Below are 12,957 nucleotides of genomic sequence, written 5' to 3'. Positions count from 1 at the left end.
AGTGCTCCTACGTTTTTTTCTTGACGCCGGTATCGAAAGATAAACTTGGACCCTACATGTTGTCTTGTTTTTTAAGTAAAAAGCTTGGATCCTGCTTTTTGTCTCAATGGCGACTTGTAGATGTGGACTGAATTATTTTAGAACGCGCATTAGAACAAAGATTAACTATCCATGCGGTAAATTTCTATGATTTTTCCAAGCTACGGTAACTATTAAGGTTATGACAAACAGAACGTCACACCTGATCAAAGATCCAAAGCACCTACAGGCACAGTTTCCTAATACAATCTATAAACTACTTGCCCCTCTCAAAATTATCAGTCAGGCCAATTTAATTTGAACTAAATTTATAGGAAATAACAATGACGTCTATGACACCAAAACCAAATAAATATAATATGAAAATATGTCTCATGATAAATCTATAGTTATTAGTTGGTATCATAAACATTATTTCTTTTGTATGAACCTATCAACATGAGGCATACTATTGAGCAAGTGACACATGCTTCTAATCTTTCAGCCGAGCCCCCTTTTGAATTGCAAAATATTTCTGCGAAATTCCTATTGGCCCTCGATAATCAGAGTATCTCGATTCATGATGAGCTAGGAATCATCGCACAAATCACCAGGCGCCAGTCGGCTCCAATAGCAACACTCCTTAACCCCCACGGAGCAATACAGGCGTCACAACTCACAACAGTTGGTCAAGCAGGAGTGGGAGGACGGAAGGTATGTGTGTTTGTGTGTGTGGAGCCATGTGGGGTGGCAACTAGCAAGGTGTCTGATCCAATAGCAACATTCCCTGATGATCCCTACGGAGCAATACAGGTGCTCCACAAAAACACAATCTTAGAACAAAAAGGCATGCGACAGCGCAATTCAAGCAAGAAACAGGAAACAAGTGTTCATTCACTTGAGCATAGTTTATCAGACGAGCAGGGCGAAACAGCACATAAACGCTACAAGGTTTCTAGTTTCAACAGAGTTTATCCTCAAAGCAGAGCAGTGGTAGATCCCCACATCGGGTTGGAGAAACCCACCTGCCAGTGCCGTTGCACTCCATCAGACTCGCCCATCCTTTGCTATGCCAGCATCACACATCGGCACGAGTTTTCACATAGCTGCCAGTAGCCCAGTACGATATCCTCATAGGCTAACTTTATGTACATAACTGGATGTCTGGATACAAGCAGGTCTACAAGTTCCTAGCAGACTTCGGTGTCAAACTTGAGGCAGATCCCCATGCTGAAGAGTTCCTGGTAGAGCAGCTTCGCGCCATAGGGCACATTGATCCTCACTATGTTCTCCGAAGACTTGCAGAAGCCGCAGTAGGGGCCACGGATCTTTTTGCCTCCAGGAACAGACCTCATGACAACATTGGCCACACGCTCGCATGTCTGGCAGATGTGCATCTGGGAGAAGTCACTAAGCATGAAGAGGCGCTCATGCAGGTTGGCAGCTGACCCGTGGGCGAGGAGGCAATCACGCTCCATTTCTCCAAACTTAACTCCGCCAAACCTTTTCCTGTCAGCAACAGGCTGCCTCGTGAGGGGGTGCACCGGCCCAGTGTTACGGAATTTCACCTTATCTTCGGACATATGAATCAGCCTCTGGTAAAAGGTAGGACCCATGAAAACCAAGGATTGCATTCTTTCACCAGTTCGGCCATTTAGAACATTCTCAGCTCCCCACCGTGAATAACCAGCCCTGCGATGCAACAAGATACATAAAATTTTGGAAATCAACTAAACAAGTCACAGAAGAAAACAAGTCTACAACGCAAGAAAATAACTAAAATATTTTCATTCTCAGATACATTCCATGCAAAGTTACTTGATTATCTGAAGTAAGATCCTCACTGATAACATGTTAGTGTGTGAGCACACTCAGCTTTATATCTTCTACTTGAGGTGCCACTATGGATGTCTCAGTTAAGAAAAAGATAAGCATCAACTGATAGTAATACAAGTTAAAAGGGAAAGGGAAAGGAAATTGTGTGCTTCCACCATTTTGGAGCAAAAGATTACAAAAAAAATACATACATGTGAAATTACTGTAACCTAAGGGATACTAAGAACAATGCAATACATGTTTACTCAAGTGACCAATATACAAAATGCGAGGTTAGCCACCAGCCATTCTGTGCATGTGCATTTTATTTCCCTACATTTATTTTTCCTTTTCTTCTTCTGTATGTGTAATAAGCAGTGAAGTACTAACAGAGTTAAGACTTGAGAGCATAGGGTGCATTAATGACGTACAAGGTTGTTATAAGATGTACTAGTAAGCTTAACGATTACAAAGTTCAACTAAAAGAGGCTAGAAAATGCTCAACCCTTTGAAAGGGTCTGAATTAAGGCAAGCAGCTATTCATCCGTTACAAGAAGAAACACTTACTTGTGCAACTGCTCTGCAATAACGTCAACAGATGCTGTGGTGAATGGTGTTGCATATCTCATTGTACCTTTGCAGGCTATTCCCTTCCCCAGAGCAGCTTCAAGCAGTTGTCCGGGAGTTTGACGTGTTGGGAAGGCATGTGGATTTATCACAATATCTGGGACTATACCTTCGTGAGTAAATGGGAAGTTCTCTTGAGATTCTAGAAAACCAACAACACCTTTTTGGCCATGCATGCTGGAAAACTTATCTCCAAGGCAAGGTGTCCGAACCTAAAATCAAATCAACAAAGAAAGCTTCATATGGTCAATAAAAAGTAACATGTGGTATAAATGTGAAGGTGGGGATGGGGAAGCAAAGAAAATCAGAATAGTCACGTTATAAGTGTTGGAAGGAATCTAAGGAAATGGAAAAGAGTTGAGCTGCTGGCCCAACCAAGCCAGCAGCCTATCTGGGCTCATCCATGTCCTAAAAGTCAAGAACAAGGAGAAGCCAAATTCTTATTATTACTTTTTTGGAGTATGGGACATGGGGTGGATCAGTGCAATCATGTAAAGTGCTGAACCGGTGAACCCCATAAAAAGGCACTACCCCTGTTTCATAAAACTTGTCAGCATTGATTTTCTAATTATCAATGGGTTTTTAGATATATGGCTCAATAGTGTAAAATTACCATTGTAAGAATTGCCAACATTGGTACACAAAGAATATATGTACTTAGAAATATTAGCGTGTGTTTAAGTTACATCCTAAAAGCTAATAGTGCCAAGTGTTGTAAAAGAAAAGAAGTAATAAAGTCGAACCAAGTTTTATTTTAACCATGAAGGATGAAGTATCCATGAGCACACACTGATGCTTGTATTTCTTATCATCCATGATCTCCTCTTAATTGCATGGCAAGAATATAGGCATAGATAATTCATTAATCTTTTTGGGTTAAAAAAGGAATGTCAATAAGACCAACAATAATCACCCAAGAGCAAGGTAACTACTGGGTTAAATAAAAATGCCAGGCACACAAAACAGGCAACATGCTTAATTGACAGCCAATGCAGCTACAGATGGTTTATGTCAATCGGTGGAACAGTCAAGAGAAGAATGCAGCATTCTATTGTCAAATAAGGTCCGTACGCTCGCTAGTGAAGCCAGAATTCAAGGAACGTACTAATTGGTTAATGGTTAATACTTCTTTGCTAAGACAAATGTCATTTAGGTCTTGTTTGGCTGCACTCATATCCACCTTATTTCCACCCCAATTCATCCCAAGTTCCCAACACGTGTGGAATGAAGAGCAGCAAAAGAAGGCTTACCTGTCTTAAAGTAACAACAGCAAAATTCTTCCCTTCATCATTTGCTGAAAGCAATACTTTCTGAACCATTCCCTTTTCTGTATGCTTCAGCTTAATACTGTGGTCTTCTCCAGATTCTGAGACTTTTCCAATGACGATGTCATTGGTCTGAAGACTTGCACCAATGTAAGGTAAGCCATCATCATCAAGATTGTCAACACGCCCTCTTTTGCTTTCTGTTTTTCCAAAGTCTATCTTTTCCTTCAATTTCAATCGTTTGGTTCCATCCTTGTTTTCTACATCTGTCTTATAGCTCCTGAGGTGTTCAGTCCTAAACATACCTCGTTCAAGAGAAGCCCTATTCATAACCAGGGAATCCTCTTGGTTAAACCCCTGATGAACATTCACTGCTACGATTGCATTTTGTCCATTAAAATATTCTGGTCTCGTGTAGTCATCTTTTCTTCCAAAAGCAGTATAATCTGATCTGCCAAGACAGTCGGCTATAACTGTTTTGAAAAGAGGCCTCTGAGGATAATAAAGTTGATGAGAAAGAGTATCAACTCTGATGTGTGGATTTGTCGTTGAGTACCCAATAGCTTGTTGCGAGTGTTTTTCAGATTGGTACAACACCCTCCGAGCAAAATTGTGGTTTGCAAAAGGAATGATACCACAGCTTAATCCCATAAGAAAGGAAGGATCCAGCTCACAGTGAGTATAACTAGATATCGCTCCTTCACTCTCAAACAAATGCCTGATTCCCCACGCACATTGTATATCTTCTTCCTCTTCAACACCAATGAACTCAATTATTTCTTGTTGCATTAATTCCTGGAAAGAGAATGAACGCCCTTTCGGTTTTCTGATTTTATTAAGATTCTCAACCACAAGAAGGGGTCTGAGGATTCTCCCTGCATCAGAGAACACACGAACCTCCTTGTGGTGCTTGTCCCTTTTAATTTCAACCTAATAAGATGAAACAAGAAACATTATAAAGAACATCTTGGTGTTGAATATTAGTATGCAGTACTGAGAATGTGTCAACAACTAAAAACAACCGACATCCTCACATTAGTGCATTGAGAAAAGGATGCAACCTAAAACTACATGACTCAAACACAACAGTCGAGATAGGCAGGAAATGTTCAGCGGTTAACTGAAACAGAAAAGAAAGACACAGAACACAACTTGGGAAATTGATAATAAACAAACTAATATAACAACTTGGTCACTTCAAAGGAAATGATTTTAACCTATTTATACTCAATCATTAACCAAATTGTGAAAAACATTTATCCTCAAAAAATAGGTAATAGATATAAGACAGAGCATTAAGATTGCAAAGGAACTGAGGAAAACCATTATTATTCAAGCAGGCTTTATAAGCAAGTTATATGGATCAATGTATACTAAAGATGAAAAACTTTTGTAAAATCAATGACAGGAAATTAGGACTCTTCTAAAACAAAACATTTTAATGTATGGAACCTGCACACCAAGCATCTTAGTAAAGGCTGCAAATAAGTTAAAGCAGAAAGTGACCAGCCATGGGAAAGAGAGAGAACCTGAGGATCAATCATACTGCTGCGTCTCATGCACCTCAATCGAAATACAAATGAAGCTGAATCTTTACAAGATCCCACCCAATTGCCATTCAAAAAGATCTTATCCATTCTTTGAATGTGCTCCGTAGGAATGTCATTCAGCTTACTCATTCCACAAGAAATGAAGCTCTCAATCAAGGGCTGCCCCACCCTTGAGCTAACAATAGCAGTAACAGCTAGATTTTTTACAAGTCCACAGTTTTCACCATCCGGAGTGGACAGAAAACACAGCTTTCCCCAATAGGATGGATTTCTGTACGTAAGGGTTTAGTTTTAAGTCACTCCATGTTAGGAGATAGAAAAACACAAGATGGACATGCAATACTTGGTTGCTGAAAAATAAGATACTTACGGATATCTTGCATCACCAGCTTTCCCAGCATAAGCAACCCGCTGCCGGGTTTTCCTCAAGTCAGACATCATTTGAAGAGGATTAGTTCTTCTTAGAGTCGCAACAATTCCTGAGCACCGTTCAGCTCTTTTGTAGGGATGGCACCAAGAACCAGTGGAAAAGGCACGATTTAGACCATTAGTAACAATCGATGCATCTATATAACGTTCAAGATCTTGTAACTCGCGGTCATTATTTAAATCTCTTTGAATGGCCTTAACCATGCGCCTCTCTAACAGCCTAAGTTGCGCCCTAAGTTCCCTTCCAAGCAATTCACCAGGTAGGTCCAGCCTCTTGTTCCTGAAATCATCCTTATTATCACATTTACGCTTCCCAGTAAAAGCCATTAGCAGACATTTCACCATGTACCCTAAGAAAAATGCTTTGTTCCTATTTCCATTAATATCAGGAAAGAGAAACCTAGCAACATAGTCATCAAAGGACTCCGCCGGAGGAAATCTCGAACTTTTTACCAACTCATCAACATATTGACGAGCTTTATCTGATTTACGAAAGCCTTTACACAGTTCATCAGATTCTTTGATGGTTGCAGATATCGTGTTGATAACAGAAGCATCGCAATCTTGCATATCTATCACATCAAAGGCTTCCTTATCTGATGATATTCCAAGTGCAAAGAACAACAACCAGACTGGCATTGTCGCATACAAAAAGGAAATGGAAATGACTTTGCTCCCACTGAAATCTTCACTCCTTGTAGATTCAACTAGTTTAATATATATACGTCTACGCTTGATTTCATGCATAAAAGAGATCATCCAGAAAGGACGATCACTAACCCAAAGCCTCTTTAGACATCTTTGCTCTTGAGCAATGAATACCTGCAGGTATAACAACAATAGAAACATAGTTAGATGACAGAAAAATACTATATGTGATTCAAAGGGCATTCTCTTTGCAGTAAAAAGGCTATGACTCAGATAGTCACGCCCCAAAAGGAAACTCCAAATGAACTTAGCAAATAATCAGGTATCTGAAATCGTGAAATAGTATCTGAGTATGTCATCAGCAGATCCGCATCGTTCCTGTAAATAATTATCACTGGAACTTTGAAAATCTATTAGAATCTCCAAGATGGCTAAATAACACACTGCAGCTCATTTAGACCGATTTTTTTATTATTTTCGTGAATTTTGAGTACGTGCCCATTGGACACGGCCCAGCCCAACAAGAAACAATGCTATCTCCAAGCCCCCATTGCCCTGACGCTGGAACTCCCGCACCCTCGCGCTGCCTCCCAGAAACTCGAGCGGTGACGCACGCCTCGTCCCGCTCGCTGGCCGCCAACGACGAGTCACCCCCCCTCCCCCCCCCCCCCCCCCCCCCCCGCCGCAATGTTGATCCACCGACCCTCCGACTCCTGTGACAGCCATGAGTTCATCCGCTTCCCTGTTCTCACTTCTCGATCTACTCTATTGTTGCTTGATTTCTTTGCTCCCCACTGAGGCATCTGTCAAGAAGAATTGATGCATATAAGACTGGGATGTAGGAGGAGATTCTTTTGATTCACTTGGTGGTATTGGCATTCTCGAAGTGGCTGACCTCTCCCCTTGATGAGCCTGAATTGCAAGCTGTGTCTTTTGGTTTGGGTGATCTGCAGCTTGATGTCGTGGATGAGAATGAAACAAATGAGGAAACAGTAACTTGATGTGAGCCTGAATGCCTTTTATTACTTTCCTATATTTGAGACTTGAGAACTGCTGTTCTGTAAAACTAATAATAGAACTTAAGTATTTAAGTAGATTGCAATGTTTTGTTGTTTTATCAATTTTAGTTTTAACGTGTTATTATCTTTTTTTAATAGTAAAATGTATCCGCGTACTGATTTTTTTTTTTTACAAAATTGCCGTATCCATATCCTTCCAATACCGATACATGTATCCGTATCCGTGCTGCATAGTTTAGACCTGTGTTGCATGGATACGTGTGATGGGCAGTGTATCCCTTATCAGATACATATCTGATATTGATATGCAAAGGATACACCTCCGATACGTATCAGCAGCGTATTGGAAATGAAATAAATCCAACAAATGTTGTTACGCACCGGCGATACGCATCTGGGACAGACCACCAATACACCTCCGACACTTCATAGTCCATCCTTATCCATTCCCACCACTCCCACGCTGTTCTGTGCCTCATTCGTTGCATCGTGTCGCGGTGTCGCCACCCGCACACCGGTGCACCAGCTCATCGACACAGCAAAGACAAGTGCTCCCATCCACTGGCTGCCGACGATGAGCCTCCGCCACACTGGCGACGCACCTCCGCCGCCCCCGATAAGAAGCTCCACCATGCCCCCACGTCGCAGCATGCACAGGCCCCTAGCAGCAATTCAGTGACGAGCCAACGACAACCCTCTTGTTGGCTTTCTATTCTCGAATTAGTCATGTTCTTAAGTTCTTGACCTCTGCTGATTTTCCTTGTTCACCATCCTCATCTAGTGCACTCTGTTGTGTTTTGTCCATGATTTTTCCCAGCCGCAACAAGATGGCAAATGGCATCACCAACAAATTCGAGTAGTACTGGTGCTAATGCTTCGTTCTATACTTCTATGCCAATGAAACCAATGACCAAGGGCAGAGCTCATACATTGAACTTCTATGTTTCCCTACAGTGATTTATGAACTTTATTGTTTCAAAAATTAGTGAATGGAGATGTTTATCGTGACTTTTGGTTGACTCAAAAATTGGAAAATAGGAAAACACCAATATTGGAGGGTAATATCGAACTTTCTTTTGGCTGCGATTGCTTTTATAATTTTAATTTTTTATTATTTATTTAATTAAATATCATATCTGCCCGACACTGATATATGTATCCATGCTGCATAGGTTTAGACACAAGAAGCTAACATGGCACCAGGAGGAGACCAACTCAAATGACTGATGTGCCAAAGTTTCCTTAGATACGATAGAATCCTGTGTTTACATAGCTACAATCATATTTGGACATTTTCCACCCTCTTATGAGATACCAGTAATGCACATTACACAATTTTTCTGAATGGGTTCTAAGAAAGCTCACAGCCCTATAGTCCCATACCAGCAACAAAAGGACACTTGAAAGTTAATAATTCAATCATCCTACATAATACATTAACACAGAGATTCCAGAGTTATACCTTCTCCATTCCCTTGACCAAAAAGTATCCACCTGCATCAAACAGGCACTCACTTTCCTTGAGACTATGCAACAAACATAAGTTTGATTTCACCATAACCGGAAGGAGGCCAATAAATATCCAATGAGTTTCATTCATGAAGTTCCTTTTTTGAACAAAACCCTCATTCCCTGTTTTCGATTTGTCACTTTTCTCCAAAGAATAAACCTGATACAATGAAAAATAACCAATAGATAATCAGGTGACCATAAAATCTAAGCAAATGTGAGTGACACCAAAACAAGTACCAAGGTCACTACATGTATCCAGCTTCATCATACATAAGGAATAAGTAAATGTAACCAACCCTTTAAATGGAATTGAGCAAATGGAGAAAACAAGAATAACTATAGTGCTGACGACTGATGGGATGTCCTCAAAACACCAATCGCCCATCCACTCCTAGGCTGCTTTATTTACTATTCAATCATTTAGAACGATGCTATACTTTTTTTTTCCTCGACACTGATTTTATAGCTCATCCAGGTGGCACATTTTTTTATGGAAAATCATGGCATATATAAAGAACAAGTAATGGACATGTAAAAGAATGAAAATACTCAGGACCTGAATAGTCACTTCTACTTTAAGTCTTGAAGCATATGTCATATTCTGGAGACGAGCATGCCAAGGTTTAAAATCAACAGAACCTTCATCTTTGCCGGTCCAAAACACAGGCTTTTCAAGCTTCACTCTCCCAAACTTTATGATGGCATGCTTCCAGCCACCTGATCCTTTCTTTGAAGGATCATAGCCAGGTTCAACGATCACTTCCCCCAGCGAATCAAAAAGCTCCTGGAGCCCATGTGAGACAAACTCATTGTAGGAATTTATCTGATGGCTTATCAGACCAACTTCATCAAAGAAGGACCTTGATGCTTCTTTGCAAAATTTCTCTAGGCTTTCCACACTCATGTCGATTGGAGCATTGGAATATGGCTCGGAAGAAGACTTTCCATTAACATCATCATTGAGAGAAGATTTTGCCTTAATATCCACATCCATAGAGGACTGGCCTTCATTGACATCTATAGGAGAATCCTTGCCTACATCGGCATCTATAGGAGAATCCTCGTTTCCCTCCATGCTACGGGATTTTCCTGCTCCATTGTCATCCAATACCATAGCTTCTGGCTCAGAATCAGAGCCATTTGATGGTTGCCCACTGTCCTTCTGTAGCTCTTCCATTACACAAGCACTGGCAGCTTATACCTATCAAGTATCACAAAAATACAAAACAGTCAATTAGAAATTAATCGTCTCAACAGAAATAATACCATACAGAGTGGACTGTTAAGATCATGAAACCAAAACAACTAAGGCATTAATGATCTACGAAAAATACGGACATAAGGCGCAAGGGGAATTGGCATGCATGAAGCATCTTTCCAAAGAGTTGTGTGCCTCAACCTTAGAATGGTGTTAAATCATTTATAAAGCCCAGAGTATACACTGAGTTGCATAAAAACCAAGGAGCAAGTGATAGCACATATAAGAGAAATCCAAGCAGAAAACAATAATATACAAACATCATCCTATCACTTATCAACAGCCTGGCTCATCATCAAGTGGACAATTGAAGAAACTGGACGATTGCCACAGATAAAACGTCAGCATAAAGCAAATCACAACAGAGAAATCCCATCTGTATGGTTTTATTTTCACAGCAAGTCTACCGAAAAACGAGTCATCAAAAACACCAGGGGATGAAATTGACATAGGAGGCACAGGGATTCAACTGAACCCTAAAAATCATGGAAAATAAACTGCATTCGTTCTGGAAAATAAACTGCATTCTTCCTTGGTACGCTCTCAGATTCCCCACTCTTACAAAGTGCGGACGAACGGCGGGTGGTGGATCCGAACCTGGTGGGTGAAGGGGAAGCTGCGGTAGGCCGGACGCGGACGCGGAGAGCGGGGTCGGCGGACAGCTGGCGGTGCGGCGAGGCAGCGTGGCGCCAGCGGTGGTGGGAGGCGGCGGGCGGCGCGACCGCCGTCGCGCTTCACTTGTTCCTTCGTAGAGTGGGTGGGAGAGGGAGGGACGGAGGGTTCTGGCGGTGTTGCGGTGCGGGAGAAAGTAGAATCGCCTCGAGTCGGGGACGGGGGGTTTAACGGGGACGACCGGCGGCGTCGACGATGCCCGGTGGCTTCTGACAGGCGGGCCAGTGGTCAGAGAGTGCTCTATGGGTCCCGGTCTCAGTGAGAGCAAGTATTTGCAGTCCACTCATCATATAATAGTTAGCTCATCATTATTAATACATGGTCCACTTGTCTGTTTTACAGATTTTTTTTGGTTTTTGTGTCTGAGGTTGTAAGCTTACAACCGGCTTTTACTCTCTCCTCTTCTCTCTCCTCCACCTCAGCATTTAGCTGGCTTACAGCCTGCTATAAGGGCACTCACAATGCAGACTCTATCATAGAGTCTAAAGTTATTTATTATCTCGAACAATGTGGACTTGTAGTTTAAATAAGATTTGAAGTCTTATTTTTTTCAACCTCTTTCTTAAATAAATATGCTGTCACATCAGCAAAATACCATAAATAATATGTAATTAATTGTCTTTAACTCTGTGATATAGTGTAATACTTGTTCTGACGAGCATTTCCTGTCCGCCGAGACAGATCGACCGTCGATGGTGCGATGCGGGACATCGAACGGCAGAACTAGCCTCTTCGCGGGGATCAAGGAGGGCAAGAACATCGTGTCGCGTGATGTGATCTTCTGTGCGCGATCCATCACAGGTTCGGATAGGACGGGGTAGCTGTTCAGTGTGCCCAACCAACGGCAACGAGAAAAGGTGAAACCAGTGGCAAAATTAGGGTTTAGTGTAAGGGTGGTCTATTTAAATATAATAAGCTAAATAATAGTATTTTAAATGTAATTTTTATTTATAGTATAGAACACTTATACTCTATAATTTCAATGTTAATCTAAATTCTATAGTGGTCTATGGCACAACGTGTCACCACCGTCTATGGGTGAAACAATCAAACTACCAAATGGCAAGCGTTCAGCTTCTGCATGTGTACTTTTGTTACCAATACCACGATAGATGCAAACGCTTTGTCTATTAATTTAGACGAAAAATAGCGTACAATATAGAGCATGTTTGGTTGGAGTTCTGGACGATTTGTCTAGCAAAAAGTGTTGCCTAAAAGTTGTCTGTAAAATTGATAATTATTGTCTGACCAAGTAAGTTGGATGAGTGTATTGTTTTGCTAGTGCTCTAAAACATTACTATGGTTATTATCAAATTAAATGAGTTGCATTATGTTTTCCACATTTAGTAGATTTATTATCAAAATATTTTTTGTGAGGATAAATATTTCTAATAATAAATACTCTGTATTTAAAGATGGTACTTATTGGTTTAAATCAAACCAAAAAGGCCAGGCAACTGAGCCAGGCGCTAGATTTTGATTGCCTGGGAGCAACTGGATTGTCGCAAGTCACCAGGATCTAATCCAAACATGTCACGGGTAACTTCTTGGAATCTACCTGTCTAGGCATAGTCTTCCTAGACTCGTAATCAAACGAGAGCTCATAGTGTATTGGTAGTGATGCGGAAAGTTATATTTTGTTTTTTTTTCAACACCTATAACCAAACGAGCTTTTTTTTATATTTGTACCTTACTAGCATGATAAAAAAAAGAATTTTTAGATCAAACGTGCTCATCCTTCATATGTGTTATTTGAAAAAAAAAGTTATAGGTGTTTTGCCTATTAATACGACAAAAACGGATTTATATATGACTCTAGTCACTTGACTCGTTTTAGGCCTTGTTTATATGCGAAAATGTTTTGGATTTTAACACTGTAGCTCTTTCATTTTTATTTGACAAACATTATCCAATCATGGAGTAACTAAGCTTAAAAGATCCGTCTCGCGATTTACAGATAAATTGTACAATTAATTTCTATTTTCATCTATATTTAATGCTCCATGCATGTGCCGAAAAATTCGATATGACGGAGAATCTTGAAAAGTTTTTAGTTTTTGGGTGAACTAAACAAGCCCTTACCGATTTTACCACACGATCGTGTTTCCTTTAGCAACTTGGGCAACAAAACGGATTAAAAAGAT

The 12,957-nt window shown here is 40.7% G+C and overlaps 1 protein-coding gene across 1 annotated transcript; it reads right to left on the bottom strand.

Moving 5' to 3' along the window:
• Nucleotides 786-10,997, bottom strand: LOC8068462 (DNA-directed RNA polymerases IV and V subunit 2). The gene is made up of 8 exons (XM_002447154.2): nt 10,739-10,997; nt 9,440-10,084; nt 8,834-9,040; nt 5,646-6,526; nt 5,255-5,546; nt 3,711-4,655; nt 2,401-2,672; nt 786-1,710 (listed from the first exon to the last, which is right to left on the bottom strand). Exons 2-8 carry the CDS (start codon nt 10,058-10,060, stop codon nt 1,209-1,211), a joined length of 3,720 nt encoding a protein of 1,239 aa, XP_002447199.1. The 5' UTR covers nt 10,061-10,084; nt 10,739-10,997; the 3' UTR covers nt 786-1,208.

Source organism: Sorghum bicolor, chromosome 6 (assembly GCF_000003195.3).
Source record: "Sorghum bicolor cultivar BTx623 chromosome 6, Sorghum_bicolor_NCBIv3, whole genome shotgun sequence".
Lineage (NCBI taxonomy): Eukaryota > Viridiplantae > Streptophyta > Magnoliopsida > Poales > Poaceae > Sorghum > Sorghum bicolor.
Note: the sequence above shows the minus strand (reverse complement) of the source record. Positions and strands in the feature narration are given on the sequence as shown.

What these genes read in the sequence shown, in the direction of transcription:
- LOC8068462 (XM_002447154.2), bottom strand. Translation starts at nt 10,060, where the DNA reads ATGGAAGAGCTACAGAAGGACAGTGGGCAACCATCAAATGGCTCTGAT. An exon ending in GCAGTATGATTGATCCTCAG is followed by an intron (nt 4,656 to 5,254) that starts GTTCTCTCTCTT and finishes TCATCTTATTAG; the next exon opens with GTTGAAATTAAAAGGGACAA. An exon ending in ATTGCAGAGCAGTTGCACAA is followed by an intron (nt 1,711 to 2,400) that starts GTAAGTGTTTCT and finishes GTTGCATCGCAG; the next exon opens with GGCTGGTTATTCACGGTGGG.